The 20,788-nt window shown below is 42.0% G+C and overlaps 3 protein-coding genes and 1 long non-coding RNA gene across 5 annotated transcripts in view; 1 reads left to right on the top strand and 3 right to left on the bottom strand.

Moving 5' to 3' along the window:
* Window positions 1-3,317, bottom strand: part of LOC106602421 (zinc finger protein with KRAB and SCAN domains 8-like) — a 29,258-nt gene extending 25,941 nt beyond the window's left edge. Inside the window, exon 1 of the mRNA XM_014195044.2 lies at window positions 2,987-3,317. Within this exon, the coding sequence (XP_014050519.2) occupies window positions 2,987-2,999 (13 nt within the window). The 5' untranslated portion in view covers window positions 3,000-3,317. The remainder of the gene's footprint in view (window positions 1-2,986) is intronic.
* A 2,933-nt stretch (window positions 3,318-6,250) lies between these two features.
* LOC123742529 (zinc finger and SCAN domain-containing protein 12) lies at window positions 6,251-11,189 on the bottom strand. Of its 2 annotated transcripts, XM_045717588.1 has the most exons (4): window positions 8,945-11,189; window positions 7,552-7,682; window positions 7,220-7,348; window positions 6,251-7,143 (listed from the first exon to the last, which is right to left on the bottom strand). In XM_045717588.1, exons 1-4 carry the CDS (start codon window positions 9,210-9,212, stop codon window positions 7,021-7,023), a joined length of 651 nt encoding a protein of 216 aa, XP_045573544.1. In that variant the 5' UTR covers window positions 9,213-11,189; the 3' UTR covers window positions 6,251-7,020. The 2 variants fall into 2 exon arrangements, with proteins under 2 accessions (XP_045573544.1, XP_045573543.1); XM_045717587.1 differs by having other exon boundaries at window positions 6,251-7,348; window positions 8,945-11,153.
* A 2,297-nt stretch (window positions 11,190-13,486) lies between these two features.
* LOC106602454 (zinc finger protein 90-like) lies at window positions 13,487-18,423 on the bottom strand. Its single transcript, XM_014195116.2, has 3 exons — window positions 18,138-18,423; window positions 17,185-17,315; window positions 13,487-15,319 (listed from the first exon to the last, which is right to left on the bottom strand). Exons 1-3 carry the CDS (start codon window positions 18,421-18,423, stop codon window positions 14,156-14,158), a joined length of 1,581 nt encoding a protein of 526 aa, XP_014050591.2. The 3' UTR covers window positions 13,487-14,155.
* On the top strand, window positions 18,226-19,913 carry LOC123742535 (uncharacterized). The gene is made up of 2 exons (XR_006769713.1): window positions 18,226-18,515; window positions 19,245-19,913. It is a non-coding gene; the product is annotated as an uncharacterized lncRNA (long non-coding RNA).
* Window positions 19,914-20,788: the final 875 nt, after the last annotated feature.

Raw genomic sequence — 20,788 nt, 5'->3', positions numbered from 1 at the left:
TTTGCACAAAAAGGTCTTCACAGGTAAGGATATTGCTGCCGGTAAGATTGCACCTAAATCAACCATCGATCAGATCATCAAAAACTTCAAGGAGAGCGGTTCAATTGCTGTGAAGAAGGCTTCAGGGCGCCCAAGAAAGTCCAGCAAGCGCCGGGACCGTCTCCTAAAGTTGATTCAGCTGCGGGATCGGGGCACCACCAGTACAGAGCTTGCTTAGGAATGGCAGCAGGCAGGTGTGAGTGCATCTGCATGCACAGTGAGGCAAAGACTTTTGGAGGATGGCCTGGTATCAAGAAGGGCAGCAAATAAGCCACTTCTCTCCAGGAAAAACATCAGGGACAGACTGATAGTCTGCAAAAGGTACAGGGATTGGACTGCTGAGGACTGGGGTAAAGTCATTTTCTCTGATGAATCCCCTTTCCGATTGTTTGGGGCATCTGGAAAAAAGCTTGTCCGGACAAGACAAAGTGAGCGCTACCATCAGTCCTGTGTCATGCGAACAGTAAAGCATCCTGAGACCATTTATGTGTGGGGTTGCTTCTCAGCCAAGGGAGTGGGCTCACTTACAATTTTGACTAAGAACACAGCCATGAATAAAGAATGGTACCAACACATCCTCCGAGAGCAACTTCTCCCAACCATCCAGGAACAGTTTGGTGACGAACAATGCCTTTTCCAGCATGATGGAGCACCTTGCCATAAGGCAAAAGTGATAACTAAGTGGCTCAGGGAACAAAACATTGATATTTTGGGTCCATGGCCAGGAAACTCCCCAGACCTTAATCCCATTGAGAACTTGTAGTCAATCCTCAAGAGGCGGGTGGACAACCAAAAACCCACAAATTCTGACAAACTTCAAGCATTGATTATGCAAGAATGGGCTGCCATCAGTCAGGATGTAGCCCAGAAGATAATTGACAGCATGCCAGGGCGGATTGCAGAGGTCTTGAAAAAGAAGGGTCAACACTGCAAATATTGACTCTTTGCATCAACTTCATGTAATTGTTAATAAAAGCCTTTGACACTTATGAAATGTGTATAATTATACTTCAGTATTCCATAGTAACATCTGAAAAAAATATCTAATGACACTGAAGCAGCAAACTTTGAAAATTAATATTTGTGTCATTCTCAAAACTTTTGGCCATGACTGTACTACCCCCTTCACAGAACAACGCAAACTGGCTCTAAATAGAATGAGGAGTGGGAGGCCCCGGTGCACAAACTAGCAAGAGGACAAGTAGATTAGAGTGTCTAGTTTGAGAAACAGACACCTCACAAGTCCTCAACTTCAACAGTGAAGAGGCGATAACGGGATGCTGGCCTTCTAGGCAGAACTCCTCTGTCCAGTGTCTGTGTTCTTTTGCCATCTTAATCTTTTCTTTTTATTTGATTTTTCTTTGCAACTCTGCCTAGTGTTTTAGTGGGTGCAGTGAAATGTTTGTGTTACTAACATTATAATGTCAAACAAATCATTAAATCATCAAAAATGTAAACCAAGAAATAACAGTACGAATCCAATTTACAATATAAATACTATATAAATAATCCAAATAGCAATCTGTGCATATATACACAGGATGAATGCACCCAATTATATGCTAAGAATGATATGCACAGCAGCATATGTATTAGAGTGAGCTCTGTCAAGAATACACTATGTAAATAGTGTGTATAAACAGTATAAAAAACAGGAAGTGTCCAGTGTCTCCATATACTGTACATGGGACAGCAAATCAAATGTATTTATGAAGCCCTTCTTACATCAGGTGATATCTCAAAGTGCTGTACAGAAACCCAGCCTAAAACCCCAAACAGCAAGTAATGCAGGTGTAGAAGCAGGGATGAGTTCAGACCCAGGGCCCTGAGCTTAGTGATATGCTTCGAGGGCACTATGATGTTGAAAGCTGAGCTGTAGTCGATGAACAGCATTCTCACATTGGTATTCCTCTCGTCCCAGTGAGATAGGGCTGTGTGTACTGCGATGGCGATTGCGTCGTCCGTGGATCTGTTGGGGCGGTATGCAAATTAAAGTGGGTCCAGGGAGTCGGGTAAGGTGGAGGTGATATGGTCCATTACTAGCCTCTCAAACCACTTCATTATGACAGAAGTGAGTGCTATGGGGCGATAGTCATTCAGTACAGTTACCTTAGCTTGCTTGGGTACAAGAACAATGGGGGAGATCTTGAAGCATGTGGGAACAGCGGGCAAAAAAGTTGTTCAGCCTGTCTGTAAGTGAGGCGTCAGTGTCCACTACGTAGCTGGTCCCTTTATAATCCGTGATTGTCTGAAGTCCCTGCCAGATGCGTCTCGTGTCTGAACCATTGAATTCTGACTGCTTTGTCCCTGTACTGACTTTTTGCCTCTGATTGCATAACGGAGGTCATAGCTGGTGTGTTTTGTACTTGTTCCCGGTCACCTTATCGTGATTGAATGTGGTGGTTCGAGCTTTCAGTTTTGTGCAAATGATGCCCTCTATACACGTTTTTTGGTTGGGGTACGTATGTTCGAAACTCTTTGCTGTACACACAGAAAGATTACTATCAAATGTTAACCACAGTGAAGCCCATCTCTAACAACGTGATTCAAGTACCTAACAATATGGAGCCATTGAAGTTTATAATTTAAAAATATCTGTGTTGATTCAATGATGAAGTATGTTTTGGTTCACTGAGATAAGGGAAACTCAGTCCCTGCAATGATACAAAAATAACCAAGTCAGTCAGCACAGAATGATTTTTGTATTTAATTTCAACAAAATTGTCATACTCGCATAACTTTAAAGTACAGTACTTTTAATGCACAAAAAGATACGTGACAAGTGGAATAACTTTTACATATTACGTTTTTTTACCTGGTCAAGTTAATACATTATGTAAGTTGTATTGATTTGATTTTATGAATGAAGAAAACACTATAGACAGATGCATCACTATTCCCATTGAAGATCTATTACTGTATGTAGGCTTATGTATTTCTCTCTTACCTTGCTCCCCCATCTTTAGTCCACTCAGCAGATCAATGCTCTCTGGTCCGTCTTCTATTGTCTCCTCTTTGACTAACAGCAGAACAGGCTTCCCATCCTACATGTCTACTGACTGTAAAAGATACAGAGTGAGAGGATATTGGATCAAGAAATCTGATATGAGCACCCTGCTATGAATCATCTTTTGATTGGGCAAATAGGGATTGCTATGAGTACTATGCAAGTTAATTTGATACTATGCTAAAGTGTTAGTTGATTTGATCACTTGACACTCTTTAATGGTTCCCGAGTGGCGTAGCAGTCTAAGGCAATGCATCTCAGTGCTAGAGGCGTCACTACAGACCCTGGTTCGATCCCAGGCTGTATCACAACTGGCTGTGATCGGGAGTCCCATAGGTGCGGCGCACAATTGGCCCAGCGTCGTCCAGGTTAGGGGAGGGTTTGGCCGGTGTAGGGTGTCAAAAAATAAGAATTTGTTCTTAAATAACTTGCCTAGTTAAATAAAGGTTTAATAAAAATGGTTTGATAATTCAAAGGCATGGTCCCAAAATTAAGACAAAATTAATCAATAGCTGGGCCCGTATCCACAAAACAATCTCAGAGTAGGATTGCTGATCTAGGATATTTACATATAATCGTATTCATTATGATCTAAAAAGTAAAACTGATCCTAAATCAGTACTCCTCCTCTGAGAGGCTTTGGGGATACGGGACCTGACCTAATACCATTCAGACAGTAGTTTACAGTGGGCTCACCTCAGTGAGACTGTGTGTGGTCCTGTGCTGCTCAGCTGGTTCCTCTGTGGGTTCAGGAGGTGTAGTCTGGTTGTCCTCCATGACCATGGTCCCCTCAGGGTTCCCCAGACCCTCCCCACACCCCTCCTCCTTCACCAGCAGCACCTCCAGACCCTCCTCCTCCTGGAAGAGACAGGTGATACAGATTACACAGACATACACTCCCTCAGGTACGTACACACAGATAATAAACACACTTTCAACATGGAGTGTTTACCCATCCCCACTACGTTTGAGTCCTATACTGTAGTTACAGAATTTCATTTCAACCCATCATGGTGGACATAAATATGTGGGTAAAATAAAGTCAGCTATGATAAGTGAAAAGTCATCAGACAAACCTGACTAAACTATTTTGACGTGTACAGTAGGTGTGTAGGTATATTTAGTAAGTGTATATTGGTAATAAAGCGATGTTGGGTGTATGCAGAATAGGGTGAGATCAGATTTATAGAGTCAATTAAAGTCTTAGAATGAAAAGTCCAATTTTGTGTTTATTAAACAGAAACAAGTTTTAAATACACCATATGAAAACCACACATACATGTCTCAACAACAAATCTGCATTCATTTTGTCATTAAAAGTGTCTCAGGAATTTTTGGGGTATTTCAATGGCATTTGAACATCAGTCTACACAGTGCAAGCACAATATAAAAATTAAGTGCGGCCTTCACACCCCTTTACTTTTTCCACATTTTGTTGTGTTACAAAGTGGGATTAAAATTGATTTAATTGTATTTTTTTTGGTCAACGATCTATACAAAATACTGTCAAAGTGGAAGAAAAATTCTACATTTGTAAAAAAATCAATAATAATACTAATAAAAAATAAAAAACATCTTGATTAGATAAGTATTCAACCCGAGTCAAAACATCACCTTTGGCAGCTATTTACAGCTGTGAGTCTTTCTGGGTAAGTCCTTAAGAGCTTTGCACACCTGGATTGTACAATATTTGCACATTATTATTAAAAAAATGTTTTTAAGTCAAAACTGATACTAAGCCACTCAGGAACATTCAATGTCGTCTTGGTATGTAACGGCATTGTATATTTGGCCATATTTCATCTCCCAGTGTCTATTGGAAAGCAGACTGACCCAGGTTTTCCTCTTGGATTTTGCCTGTGCTTAGCGCTTGCGTTTATTTTTATGATTTAAAAAAAATATATAATCCCTAGTCCTTGCCGATGACAAGCACACCCAGAAATTGATGCAGCCACCACCATGCTTGAAAATATGAAGAGTGGTACTCAGTGATGTGTTTTTGCCCCAAACATAACACTTTGTATTTAGGACAAAGTTAATTTCTTTGCTACATTTTTTTTGCAGTTTTACTTAAGTGCCTTTTTGCAAACAGGATGCATGTTTTTGAATATTTTTCTTCTGTACAGGCTTCCTTCTTTTCACTCTGTCAATTAGGTTAGTGTTGTAGAGTAACTACAAAGTTCTTGATCCATCCTGAGTTTTCTCCTATCACAGCCTTTAAACTCTAACTGTTTTAAAGTCACCATTGGCCTCATGGTGAAATCCCTGAGTGGTTTCCTTCCTTTCCGGCAACAGAGTTAGGAAGGGCATCTGTTTCTTTGTAGTAACTGAGTGTATTGATATACCATCCAAAGTGTAATTAATAACTTCACCATGCTCAAAGGGATATTCAATGCCTGCTTTTTTATTTTACCCATCTACCAATAGGTGCCCTTCATTCAGAGGCATTGGAAAACCTACCTGGTCTTGAATCTGTGTTTGAAATTCACTGCTCGACCTTACAATTATCTGTATGTGTGGGGTACAGAGATGAGGTAGTCATTCAAAAATCATGTTAAACACTATGCAACTTAAGTGACACATTTTTACTCCTGAACTTATTTAGGCTTGCCATAACAAAAAGGGGTTGAATACTTATTGACTCAAGACATTTCAGCTTTTCATTTTTTATTAATTTGTAAAAATGTCTAAAAACATAATTCCACTTTGACATCATGGGATATTGTGTGTAGGCCAGTAACAACAAAATGAGGAAAACATCAACTGGTGTGAATACTTTCTGAAGGCACTGCAATTATGTGTATCACACAATGCCTAAATGCAATATTCTACCCAGGAATATTAAACACTGAAATGTTATTCTGACAACAATGAAAATTAACCTTTGTCTTTAAAGGAAGACTCAGTGTTATGAGATTGCCACGAGCAGAACCCCAGATATTGTGATGAGCGTGATGCTAGATTTTGCTCTCACACAGTATCTGCGCATGTACATGAGTTCGCTTCACGCTGCTACAACATGGTAGCCACAGGACCAAAACATCAGACGTTTAGCCTCGTGCTTCAACGCTCTTAGTTGTAGAAATGTACCCACTACTGCTGTTTCCTTTGTGCATCTAAGTCATCTCGCTGAGTCTACCTTTATTGCAGGGTTTGATCTAAACAAACTTTCTATGTCATAGAGTGGAATGGTTTTTCTTCTGGTGTATCCTGAGGTAGCTCCTCTCTGAGAACCTCTTCCCGCAGTGCGTACAGGCGTTATGGCCTCTCTCCTGTGTGGATCTTCAGGTGTGTCTTCAGCAGGTGTTGGCGGGAGAACCTCTTCTCGCACTGTGGGCAGCTGTAGGGTTTCTCCCCTGTGTGGACCCTTTGGTGCCTCTTTAGGCTGCCAGACTGAGCGAAGCACATGTGACACTGGGGGCAGCTGTAGGGTTTCTCTCCTGTGTGGATCCTCTGGTGGATCTCCACATTCTGGGAGCAGCTGAAGCCTTTGTTACAGAACATACAGAGGAACCGTTTCTCTTTACTATTGCCTGTTGTTGCTCCCCGAGCCTTGGCCCTTTGGTCCTTTGAGTTCAATACCTGATCGAAAAGGACGCGGCCGTGTGAATCGGATGGCCCCATCGATGTGGACACTGGGTCGCATTCCCTGAATGCGTGTGTAGGGGAGTGGGTCTCAACATTTGGATTTGTCTCTAAGCTTTCCCTGTAATCTAAGAAATCTCTGCCTTGTGAGTGTCTGTTTCCTAGGTGACTATCTGCATTCCATGTGGGAGGAACGACACCCTCCACTTTCACAGTCACCTCATCTATCACCTCCCCTTTCTTATCTAGGCACCCTTCAGAGTATACACCACTACTGTACCGGTTCCAGTCCCCTCTAGACAGATCAGTCTGTGTCTCTAAACCCAAGGGCATGCTGCCAGGGTCCATCTCTGTAGCGTAAGAACAAGACGGATCATCACCACTAGTGTCTATCGCATCATCATCTCCACAGCAATGAACCATCCTCTGGCTCTGGTGAAATACCGGTAAGTACTCTGAACCGGGAGCAGGAGGACAGCCCAGTCTCTCTGGGTCTGATCTGTAGTCAGAACCTGTGTGTAAGAGCCTGTGTGTTAAAGTCTTGGTGTCGGTCTCTGACTTGAGGACGGCGTTCTGCGTTCCACTGACCTCCCTGATGCTGGGTTGGGTCCTGGGAGGCGTTGGGGCGGTGGTGGGGTCCTCTATGCTTACAGGGTCCTTCTCTCCTTCGGTCCTCTCCTGCTTGACCCCAGGACCTGCAGCCTCTGCATCTGCAGACTGACACAAGAAGAGAGGAGGTTATTACCGGTACATGGGTTGAATTGGATAACAATGTCGTAGGAAAGTCTCACAAGCTCCCCTATGGCAGATAAAGAAGGATGTACATGTAAGCAAGTGAATAGCTGAGGGGAGCCTTCCGGTAGTAAACGGCCACATTTGATTTACAAAGTGATTGTCATTTTTTTATGCAACTCTATTACGATAATGTGCTGGGTTGAGGTTCCACTCCCCTCAACAGTGATTGGTTGGTCATCTCTCCATGTATTGTGTTTCGCTGGCTTCACAAAGCTCCTGTGGCCTCCAGTGAGATGTCCTTCACCTGAGACAGTGACTGGGGGAAAAGAGGTGGTTAGGTACTGTCAACGGTATTTTGTACACTAATTGATACGGTCTAGAATTGGCAGGGATGTAAGGTAACACTTTTCATAACTTCCTGAAATACTAATTATTGATCAATGTATTATGTTCCATGCATCACATTGTTTTCATTGAGTAAATAATAGGAAATGCAGCACATGAACAATCTGGTTAGAATAGTGTCTTTGTCCAAGATAGATAAGTAATCAGGGGAATTATTGCATACTATCCAAAAAGTGACCAGCAAGACCCAATTCTAGGTAACACATCTGAACACATGCAGAAGGCAACAGGGGAGAGGCAGTGCCACTATATATGACAGGCTGCTCAGCCTTCTGTAAAATGTGTGTGTGTCATGAACAACAATAGCTGAATGATTTGCCTTCAAACTAAAAGTCCCCCATTGATGCATACGGATAAAAATTGTGGAATCATGCCACAATTGGACAAAATAATTCTACACAAGGTTGGAATGTTGTTATTCAAATTCAACAAAAGACAAAAATGTAGTTTAAAGAAAAAAATAATAATAATAATATTTGTTTAAACTACACTGCTCAAAAAAATAAAGGGAACACTTAAACAACACAATGTAACTCCAAGTGAATCACACTTCTGTGAAATCAAACTGTTCACTTAGGAAGCAACACTGATTGACAATAAATTTCACATGCTGTTGTGCAAATGGAATAGACAACAGGTGGAAATTATAGGCAATTAGCAAGACACCCCCAATAAAGGAGTGGTTCTGCAGGTGGGGAACACAGACCACTTCTCAGTTCCTATGCTTCCTGGCTGATGTTTTGGTCACTTTTGAATGCTGGCGGTGCTTTCACTCTAGTGGTAGCATGAGACGGAGTCTACAACCCACACAAGTGGCTCAGGTAGTGCAGCTCATCCAGGATGGCACATCAATGCGAGCTGTGGCAAGAAGGTTTGCTGTGTCTGTCAGCGTAGTGTCCAGAGCATGGAGGCGCTACCAGGAGACAGGCCAGTACATCAGGAGACGTGGAGGAAGCCGTAGGAGGACAACAACCCAGCAGCAGGACCGCTACCTCCGCCTTTGTGCAAGGAGGAGCAGGAGGAGCACTGCCAGAGCCCTGCAAAATGATCTATTGTGGCATGATTCCACTATTTTTATCCGTTTGAATCAGTTTCAATGGGTTACTTTTATTTTGAATGCGATCCGCCGATTCCACTATTGTTGTGCACCACACATTGGTATGCAAACTGTACCTCTTGACACTTCTCTGTTTCGGTCGGGGATCTTGACACGACTGGCGAGGACGCGCTCTCGCGTTGTCCTCTCTGCGCGCTCCCTTGCCACCTTCAGTTCCAGTAGTTTCCTTCGCAAAACCCTGTTTTCTTTCTGGCTTTGCGTTATTTCCAAACGAAACACTGCATAGTCGTCGTCTACGAGTTTACAGATCTCAGCTACAGCTGCATTCGCTAGCACCTCCATGATGGAGGCTATTTGAGTGTGAAAAACTATACAGTTAGCCATTGTTCACTAGCGTTACCGAGATAACGCCTATCAATCAATCAAGTCCTGTCTCCAGCGCTTATTAAACACTACACGCTGAAAGTATGTGATGCTATCCAGTTAAATTAGTCATATTTTGAGTTCCAGGGTGTTAATAAACGTCTAAATAACAATGAATGCTAAAGTGGAAATTGTTCTTAGTCACTGTTCACTTTCTGTTTACTTCTTCGTGTGAGTTTCCGGTAGACTGGACGCTGTGTTGGTTATTGTTTCCTTTCACAGGTCGGAGTGTGAATTGCACATTTTGTCACAAAAAAATATGGGGAAATGGAGAAAATAAATTGCACCACCATCTAACCCACACATTGTATACACCACTATATCCAAAAAACTCACCACCCCATCCCAGTACTCTAGTCCTCCCAGATCTTACTACAGGCCAACTGGGAGGATGGGACAGACCCCTTCTCTTAAAACCCCCTTTAGATCTTCTGCTCTAAAATCTCTTACACTCAAAAATATCTCTGCTGCTGCCACTATCAAATCTGTTTTCTGGGATTTACGCTCCATCAGTGCAGTATAATTAATAACCATAGCAACAAAAAAAAAACATTAAATCTTACCTAACTAAAACTCATCCGCTGGAAAGATTTGGCATCCTGTAGTGCATGTCTTGACTACATCGTTGTAAAGCTAGCTAGCTATCTAGCTACAGTAGACACCTAAGTGGGAAAAGTAGCAAGGCTAATTGAGGCTATTTCGCTGCTATTCCGTCCATTCATAAGTAGTAGCGATCTTCAAGGACAAAAAAAACTTTGCTTCGCCAACCGAGAGAAGCAGGCCCAAGATCTTCTCTTCGAAGTGCAAGTCAAGTTTGAAAATACCAGGCTGGTGGTGCGTCAGATGCTCATTCATTTTTTTGCCTGAAACAATCAACTTATTCACTAAACATTCTTCTCTCCAGATACACAAGGTGACATCGCTTTAAGACTTCTGCCAGTCTATCAGCTAGGCAGGAAGACATTCCCGACCCAGCTTCAATGAGACCAGAAAGTCCTTCATTTACTTGTAAGTTTAAATAGTGGATCGGCATAGGAAGATTGGTGCTGAAATTAGATCGCATTTGTAAACCTTGAATGAAAGGAACAGCATTCCAAAATATGTTACGCATCACTGCACACTCCTAGACATTAGGTAGGTTTCCATTCAATTTGCGACAGATTTTCATTACGAATATAACAAAATATGCATAAAACAATATGCGCATTTTCCCACCGGCGATATGTTTCCATCAAACAGACTTTTTGCAGATAAAAAAAAATAACTTTTGCTGTTAAATTCCCATGTACCGAATAAAAATAAATCTGATGGTTTTGTCACAACTGTTGCGTTAAATAGCAAATGTGCCCACTCTGGTCTTGGCACATGCGCTCTAGCTAACACCTCACACATACAGTGGAGGTTGGCTATCTACATTATCAGATCCTTATGGATAAGAGCGATATTATTTGTCAAACGGCAGCAAAGCATCAATCATGTCACCAGAATAAGACCCTCGATATGTATTGGAAAGGAGTATCTTGCACATTCACCACCATATGAAGTTCATAATTTATTTAATCTGTAGCCTAATAAACTCCATGCTTTCCCGAGGAGTTTCCACTTAGCTAGGCAAATTTGTCAGAGGATGGGCAGATAGAGAGAATGAGAGAGGAATATCCTGGAGTGCTGGATATGAGGGAGGTTGTAAAGGATGCATTGAATGCACCATTTACAATGGCAGAGATGAAAAGGACAATAGGTAAGGTTGGGTTAACTTCACCTGGGAAAGATGAGGTATGCTATGTTATCTTGTCCCATTTTAGTGATGAGGCACTGGGTAAGGTTTTGGTGTTGTACAACAAAATCAAATTTTATTTGTCACATGCGCTGAATACAACAGATACCTTACAAGCCCTTAACCAACAATGCAGTTAAGAAAATACCCACAAAAAAGAGATAAGAATAACAAATGATTAAAGAGCAGCAGTAAATAACCATAGCGGGGCTATTTACAGGGGGTACCGGTACAGAGTCAATGTGCGGGGACACCGGTGTCGAGGTAACATGTACATGTAGGTAGAGTTATTAAAGTGACTATGCATAGAGAATAACAGAGTAGCAGCAGCGTTCCGGGGGGGGGGGGGGGCAATGCCAATAGTCTTGGTAGCCATCTGATTAGCTGTTCATGAGTCTTATGGCTTGGGGGTAGAAGCTATTGAGGAGCCTCTTGGACATGGACTTGGCGCTCCGGTACCGCTTGCCGTGCGGTAGCAGAGAGAGTCTATGACTAGGTTGGCTGGAGTCTGACAATTTTTAGGGCCTTCATCTGACACCGCCTGGTAGAGGTCCTGGTTTGCCGGAAGCTTGGCCCTGGTGATGTACTGGGCTGTACGCGCTACCTTCTGTAGTGCCTTGTGGTCGGAGGCTAAGCAGTTGCCATACCAGGCAGTGATGCAACCCGTCAGGATGCTCTCGATGGTGCAGCTGTAAAAGCTTTTGAGGATCTGAGGACCCATGCCAAATCTTTTCAGTCTCCTGAGGGGGAATAGGTTTTGTTGTGCCCTCTTCACAGTGTGGGAGGAGGGGAAACTACCAGGCAGTTGGAAGGAGGCAGTAGTGGTACCAATCCGGAAGCCAGGGAAGGACCCAACAAGCTATCGGCCAATAGCTTTAACATCACATGCATGTAAGATAATGGAACGTATGATTAGAGAGGCTAACTTACTTCCGGGAGAGCAGGGGGCTACTATCGCCACATCAGAGTGGGTTCAGGAAGGGAAGGGGAACTATGGATCCAGTGCTCTGCTTAGAAGCAGAGGTCAGGAACGCTCAGGTGAACAAGGAGACTGTAGTAGCTGTCTTTTTTGATGTGGAGAAAGCGTATGATATGTGGAAGGAGGGGTTGATAATCAAGCTTGACATTATGGGGGTAGGAGGAAGAAAGTACACTACTTTTCAAAAGTTTTGGGTCACTTAGAAATGTCCTTGTTTTTGAAAGAAAAGCACATTTTTGTCCATTAAAATAACATCAAATTGATCAGAAATACAGTGTAGACATTGTTAATGTTGTAAATGACTTTTGTTGCTGGAGACGGATGATTTTTAATGGAATATCTACATAGGTGTACAGAGGACCATTATTAGCAACCATCACTTCTGTGTTCCAATGGCACGATGTGTTAGCTAATCCAAGTTTATCATCTTAAAAATGCAATTGATCATTAGAAAACCCTTTTGCAATTATGTTAGCACAGCTGAAAACTGTTGTTCTGATTAAAGAAGCAATAAAACTGGCCTTCTTTAGACTAGTTGAGTATCTGGAGCATCAGCATTTGTGGGTTCGATTACAGGATCAAAACGTCCAGAAACAAAGAACTTTCTTCTGAAACTCATAAGTCTATTCTTGTTCTGAGAAATTAAGGCAATTCCATGCGAGAAATTGCCAAGAAACGGAAGATCTCGTACAACGCTGTGTACTACTCCCTTCACAGAACAGCAGACTGGCTCTAAATAGAATAGAAAAAGGAGTGGGAGGCCCCGGTGCACAACTGAGCAAGAGGACAAGTACATTAGAGTGTCGAGAAACAGAAGCCTCACAAGTCTTCAACTGGCAGCTTCATTAAATAGTATCCGCAAAACACTAGTCTCAACGTCAACAGTGAAGAGGCGACTACGGGATGCTGGCCTTCAAATTACAGGAGGAGGAGGTAGATTTATAAATAGTTTTCTTGGTTTTAACACTTTATTTTTGTCCAGTTAGTGCAAGTTATTTCAATATATTTAGTATAGTTTTATCTAAAAAAAAAAAACTTCATGTTTCACTATTTGTATTTTTATGAAATTTCACTGAGGATGGTCCTCCACTTCCTCCTCAGACGAGCATCCACTGCTGCATAAACTGGTAACATTATTTGATAACTGGTTAGATGGCATTATGCTTTCCCAAAACTTTGGTCTACATTAATGTAGCTGGAAGTTAAGTGTTGATAGCAACTGGCTGACTCACGCAGTGCTAACATTAGCCAGTAGTGGAATAAGTAACCAATTGTCACACTTGAGTAAAAGTAAAGATACCTTAATAGAAAATGACTCAAGTAAAAGTCAAGGTTACCCAGTAAAATACTACTGAGTAAAAGTCTAAAAGTATTTGGTATTAAATATACTTTAGTATCAAAAGTAAATGTAATTGCTGAAATATACTTAAGTATCAAAGTATTAAGCAAACCAGACAGCATTTAAAAAAAATGTTTTACGGATAGCCAGGGGCACTCTTTATAAGACATAATTCACAAACGAAGCATTCGTGTTTAGTGAGTCCACCAGATCAGAAGCAGTAGGGATGACCAGGGATGTTCTCTTGATAAGTGTGTGAACTGGACCATTTTCCTCTCCTGCTAAGTATTCAAAATGTAACACACTTTTTGCTGTCAGTGAAAATGTTTGGAGTAAAAAGTAAATTATAAGTTGTCCAAAATGTAAAGTACAGTTACCCCAAAAACTACCAAAGTAGTACTTTCACCACTGACGTTAGCAGGCTAGTTGGCTAGCAACCTTGGAAGTTGATTTGTAACAATACATTCATAAAGTAAATGTAATTGAAACCAGTAGTAATGAGTGTAAACAATATTGTTTAATATAAAGTTACTTCTGTTGGAGTTTACATTTATGGGGAATAGGCTGGCTTTCCTGGGGCCTCCATATTACGTCACACCCCGCAAAAACATCTTCCAGGATGACTTCAGCAGTTTTATGGGTTTTATGTAATAACTCGAAAAATTGAAAAGTGAGGTAACTTTGCATTGGGACTTTTGATGCGTATACTAATGCAAATTCATGTTATATTCAGTTATGTTTATGCTACCTACCCTTTAATGCAGGTTTTGATCTAAACCTCAGAAGCTATCAAGTGGTATGGCTACTTTCTATGTTAATAGAGTGGGATGGTTTTTCTGCTGGTGTATCCTGAGGTAGCTCCTCTCTGTGAACTTCTTCCCGCATTGCGTACAGGCGAACTGCCTCTCTCCTGTGTGGACCTTCAGGTGTATCTTCAGATTGTCCTGGCGGGAGAACCTCTTCTCACACTGGGGGCAGCTGTAAGGTTTCTCCCCTGTGTGGACCCTCTGGTGCCTCTTGAGGTCACGAGCCTGGGCGAAGCGCATATGACACTGGGTACAGCTGTAGGGTTTTACCCCTGTGTGGACCCTCTGGTGGATCTCCACCTTCTGGAGGCAGCTGAATCCTTTATTACAGAACATGCAGAGGAACCGTTTCTCTTTACCATTGCCTGATGTGGCTCCCCCTCCCTGAGCCTGGGCTCTAGCCCTGTCGTTTGAGTTCAATACCTGATCGAAAATGACGCAGCCTTGTGAATCGGAAGGCCCCATCGAAGTGGACACTGGGTCACGATCCCTGAGCGAATGTAAAGGGGATTGGATCGCGACATTTGGATTGGTCTCTAAGCTTTCCCTGTAATCTAAGAAATCTCTACCCTGGGACTGTCCGTCTCCTAGGTGACTATCTGTATTCCATGTGGGAGGAACGTCGCCCTCCACTTTCACAGTCACCTCATCTACCACCATAACCTCCACTTTCTCCTCCTGGCACCCTTCAGAATATACACTACTACTGTACCGGTTCCAGTCCCCTCTAGACAGATCAGTCTGTGTCTCTAAGCCCAAGGATATATTGCCAGCGTCCATCTCTGTAGTGTAAGAACAAGACAGGTCATCACCGCCAGTGTCTAGTGCGTCACCAACATCTCCATGGGAATAAACTGTCCTCTGGCGAAATACCGGTAAGTACTCTGAGCCGGGAGCAGGAGGACAGCCCAGTCTCTCTGGGTCTGATCTGTGGTCATATCCTGTGTGTAAGAGCCTGTGAGTTTCAGTTAAAATCTCAGTGTTGATCTCTGACGGTGTTCGGTGTTCCACTGACCCGATGCTGCATCGGATCCTGGGCAGCGCTGGGTCCTCCGTGGCTACAGGGGCCACTCTAGTCTGGGTCTCTCTGCTGTGTGGTGGGTCCTCTCTTTCAGTCTTCTCCTGCTTGACCAGAGACGATCCTCCAGGACCTGCAGCCTCTGCAGACTGACAAGAGAGGTGGTACAGGAGTCTAATTGGATAACAACGTCGTAGGAAAGTCTCACAAGCACCCATATCCTCCTGAGACCCAGCAATACATTTTTATGTTCTTTAATGGACATTAGTTTCTGATCATATCGCTAAGGCCATACATGCCACTGTGTTAGGTCCTGTTGTACCTATGAGAGGACATTTTGGGATTTTCAATTATATCACGTGTAACGGTGTTACCTTCATAGTTCTTTCTTGTGTGTAATTATAATTTTTGAGTTTGATATTCAAATTGTTTCTAACAGGTAAATATCTCAAGAATAGTGTGAGTTTTCAGAGCAGTGGAATAATTTTCACATGAAATAAGAGCCTGGTAATAAATGTCTGTTTATATTTCCTATCAATTGAGTCATAAATGGCCACTACAGATCACATAAAATGCATTTGGGGTGCAAAAAAATTGTATGTATTTTTTACATCCAAACTTTATGGGTCTCTGGAGGCTATGGCAGATAAATGTGGATGTACAGTTCAGTTCGCTGCAGCTACTGACTGGAACGAGCTGCAACAAATATTCAAACTGGACAGTTTTAACTCAATTCTTCATTCAAAGACACCATCATGGACACTCTTACTGACAGTTGTGGCTGCTTTGCATGATGTATTGTTGTCTGTACCTTCTTGCCCTTTGTGCTGTTGTCTGTGCCCAATAATGTTTGTACCATGTTTTGTGCTGCTGCCATGTTGTGTTGCTACCATGCTGTGTTGTGTTGCTGCCATGCTGTGTTGTGTTGTGTTGCTGCCATGCTGTGTTTTTGTCTTAGGTCTCTCTTTATGTAGTCTCTTGTCGTGATGTGTATTTTGTCCTATATTTATTTTATATCCCAGCCCCCTTCCCCGCAGGAGGCCTTTTGGTAGGCCGTCATTGTAAATAAGAATTTGTTCTTAACTTGCCTAGTTATTTATTTATTTATATATATATATATATATGAATAGCTTAGGGTAGTGATGGGCATTTGAAATGATTTCACTATTTTAATAATATCATGATATTTTTAGGATATCCGGATTCATGCGTTTTAAAAAAGGTATTTTTATTGGTTTACTTCAATGGAGATTTGAGAGAAGGTGCGCTATGCTAAGGGTGGGGGAGGGTTGAGAGAGGAGCAGGGACCGGTGTGTGTAGCACTGAGGAAGAAAGAGAAAGTAGCCAAACCAACTCAGCTAGTTAGACAAACTTGTTGCTGCCATAGTTTATCTGTCATGCCATCCTGTAGTGCATGTAATGACTGCATCATTGTAAAGAAGCTAGCTAGCTACAGTAGCCAGCTAAATTAGCCAGCCAGCTAGCTAAAGTAGCAAGGCTAATTGAGGCTATTTTGCTGTGCTTCCCATCCTCGTTTACAACTCCATTCATATGAAACAGCATCTGTTGGTTGATCATTGTAGCCTACTCCTCATTTAACCAGCTTAATTCCGTAACTTTAATTCCCTTTTGCATTGAGTAGAACGCTCCCACTTCACTTGCTACACATGGTTCCTCTTGATTGACCGACAATAACAAGCTACACCAGTGTGAAACGTGTGTAAGCTACCGGTGCAGTCTTTTTTTATGAGGCACTCTGTCATGTAACAGTTTTATTAAAACGTTGAATGTAATGCTCCATCCTTGTAGGCTATGTAGCAGTGACACATAGATAATTATTTAATTATAGACACTGCCTTAAAAAAAAATCTTAAATGAATACTCTCCCTAGTAATCGAATACTAACATCCGTTTGGATATTCAAATAACCATGCCCATCCCTAGCTGAGGGTCGCCTTTCTGAAATAAACTGGCCACAGAGTTGCATTTTTTTATGCAACTCTTTTACACTAACCTCGATCAAGATAACGTGCTGGGTTGAGGTTCCACTCCCCTCATCAACAGTGATTGATTGGTCATCTCTCCATGTATTGTGTCCCACTCGCTTCACAAAGCTCCTGTGGCCTCCAGTGAGATGTCCTTCACCTGAGAGTTATTGTGGGAAAAGAGGTGCTTAGTAGAGCCCGACTGATATGCGCAAGATAGCTAAGTAAGTTAAATCAGGTAAATTATTGCCTACTATCCAATAACAAGCTCTCAAGAACCCAAGTGGGGTATACCCAGTTTACAGCCGCCCCCGTTCTCAGTTGATGGTACTGATCCCAGCTTGCTCCCACGTGAACTACAATCTCGATGCTGTTTAATCCAGACACTCTAAATGCAAATGCACCTCACTTGCTATAGTTTTGGAAACCTTTAACTTAACTTTCATATAAGCGAGAAATAATATTTCAAATAAAAAATATACACTTACTGTGCACAGTTTAGCAAGTTGCACCTGGCTGTTTTCAAACACTGCCTCGGCTACGACACATCCTCTCACCTTGCGCTAGCATTTCCATTGGACCGTTCCATTCCACATTTACTGTGTTTCTCAAAATACATCCGGGTGCAACTTTGCAAGTGTACATTTTATATTTGAAAAATAATGTATTGGTTATATGAAACATTTAGTTTTACTGCTCTAATTACGTTGGTAACCAGTTTATAATAGCATTAAGGCTCCTCGGGGGTTTGTGATATATATGGCCAATATACCACGGCTAAGGGCCGTATCCTGGCACTCCGTTGTATATTGGCCATATACCACACATCTTCGGGCCTTATTGCTTAAATAACCTTTATCGTCTATTTGAATGGGCTAACTAAGACCCAATTCTGGGTAACACATCTGAACATGTGTGCAGAGGATGGGGGCGACAGGCACTGAGTTATATATGAACCGCGTCAGGCAGCATGCAAATGTACCTCTTGCCATTCCTCTGTATCGGTCGACGATCTTGACACTACTGGGACTGGCGAGGACGCGCTCTCGAATTGTCCTCTCTGCGCGCTCCCGTGCCACCTTCAGTTCCAGTAGCTGTAGTTTCCTCTGCAATGCCCTGTTTTCTTTCTGGCTTTGAGTTATTTCCAAACGAAACACTGCATACTCGTCGTCTACGACTTTACAGATCTCTGCCACGGCTGCATTCGCTAGCACCTCCATGATGGAGGCTATTTGAGTGTGAAAAACCACACCGTCACAGGTTGCCATTGTTAGTTAACGTCAGCAACTAGCAAGCTAGCGTTACGAAGATAACATATGAACAAAGTCCTGTCTCCAACGTGAATTACACACTACCTGTGGTAAGTTTGATGCTGTGCATTTACATTTGTCATATTTTGAGTTCCAGCGTGTTAATAAACATCGAAATAAAAACGCTAACGGGGAATTGTTCTTGGTCACTGTTCACTTCCGTTTACACTTGAAATGAAATTATCTTATTGGTTGGCGTCATAGCTCAAAGGGTGTGGTTAAATGAAAAAGGTACGCGCAATGTTCTTTGAAACACGGCACTGCTTTTTATCCTGAACAAAAATATAAACGCAACATGAAACAATTTAAAAATATTTTACTGAGTTACAGTTCATATAAAGACATTAGTTAATTGAAATGAATTCATTAGGCCCTAATCTAAGGATTTCACATGACTTGGAATACAGATCTGTTGGTCACATTAAAAAAGGTAGGGGCGTAAATCAGAAAACCAGTCAGTATCTGGTGTGACTACCATTTGCCTACTGCAGCGCGATATCTCCTTTACATAGAGTTGATCAGGATGTTGATTGGGCCCTGTGGAATGTTGTCCCACTCTTCAATGGCTGTGCGAAGTTTCTGGATATTGGCGGGAACTGGAACACGCTGTCATACATGTCGATCCAGAGCATGCTTACACTAGCGGTTCTGGGGGGGGGGCAGTGCCCCTGTGACAACGATTTTGGATACCCTTGTGGCCCCCCTAAATGTGGCGTATGAAATAATTTTTACAGAACTAATTTTTGCTATGTTCTTTTTTTTTTTTACATCGTTATTAGACAGTGGCAACGATGATGATTATGGACATGGTCTTTTGCCTGCTAATGCCTGCAATGCAGTGAAGAAAACGATATGACAACAATAACGTCTAATGTAACTGTCTGGTGAGTATGCAGGCCATGGAAGAACTGGGACATTTCAGCTTCCAGGAATTGTGTACAGATCCTACGGTATCTCTGGGCATTCAAGTCACGATAAAATGCAATTCTGTTCCTTGTCCATAGCTTATGCCTGCCCATACCATAACCCCACTGCCACCATGGGGCACTCTGTTCACAACGTTGAATCAGCAAACCACGCACCCACACAAACTCCCTTAACTTGAGGCATATGTGGAATTGTGTTGTGTGACAAAACTGCACATTTTAGAGTGGCATTTTACGTGGTCTGTGGAGACAATAAAATGCCACTCATCACCTGTGTGATGATCACTGGACATGTGGCTGGATTATCTTGGCTAAGTAGAAATGCTCACTAACGGAAGTAAACAAATTTGTGCACAACATTTTAGAGAAATAAGCTTTTTGTGCATATTGAACATTTCTGGGATATTTTTCAGCTCATGAAACATGGGACCAACACTTTACATGTTGCGTTTTATATTTCTGTTCGGTGTAAATGCATATTCCCATTAAATTGATTGAGATTAATTAAATTATTGTCATGGAGATGCAGTTTGGACATTTGGTATAACGTGACAAATTATCATACATGGTTGACAGTGATGGCCTATTTTGAAATGAGGTAGCCTATTCCTAACTTGGTTTTTAAGGGGATTAAAAAATATAAACAGTGGATTGAAATTACAATCTGGAATGCCAAATTCAGAGAGTTTTTACACAAAATCCCCTATGATTGCTATCTTTCAAGCTGAGAGCAGAATTGTTTAGAAAAAACAGTGTGTTAGCAATACTAGAGTAGAAAATATTATAATGACTTAATTCCATCTACATCACCACAGTAAGGTAAATATTCAACTGTCCTTGTTCTACCCTAGGTTTACTGTCATTCTAAAAAGTTATTTACACAACCCTGTTTCAAATGACAAGTTAATAAAGGGTTAATGAGGGGTATGTGGTTAATTACCTTAAACTTCACATGATAACTATAATATGTCAGCTAATGAATAGTGCCCATGTAACCGATGTGAAATGGCTAACTACCGTAATTTCCGGACTATTAAGTGTAACTGTAGGTTCCGTCCCTCTCTTCGCCCCAACCTGGGCTCGAACCAGGGGCCCTTGCACACATCAACAACTGACACCCCACGAAGCATCGTTACCCATCACGCCACAAAAGCCGCGGCCCTTGCAACGCAAGGGGAAACCCTACTTCAAGTCTCAGAGCGAGTAGCGTCACTGATTGAAACGCTATTAGCGCGCACCACCGCTAACTAACTAGCCATTTCACATCGGTTACATAAGCGCACTTGAATATAAGCCGCGCCCACTGAATTAAAAAATCTATATTATTTTGAACATAAATAAGCCGTACATGTCTATAAGCCGCAGGTGCCTACCGGTACATTGAAAAAATTAACTTT

The sequence above is a fragment of the Salmo salar genome, chromosome ssa04 (assembly GCF_905237065.1).
Source record: "Salmo salar chromosome ssa04, Ssal_v3.1, whole genome shotgun sequence".
NCBI classification, from domain to species: domain Eukaryota; kingdom Metazoa; phylum Chordata; class Actinopteri; order Salmoniformes; family Salmonidae; genus Salmo; species Salmo salar.
This window is presented reverse-complemented; position numbering and strand designations above follow the sequence as displayed.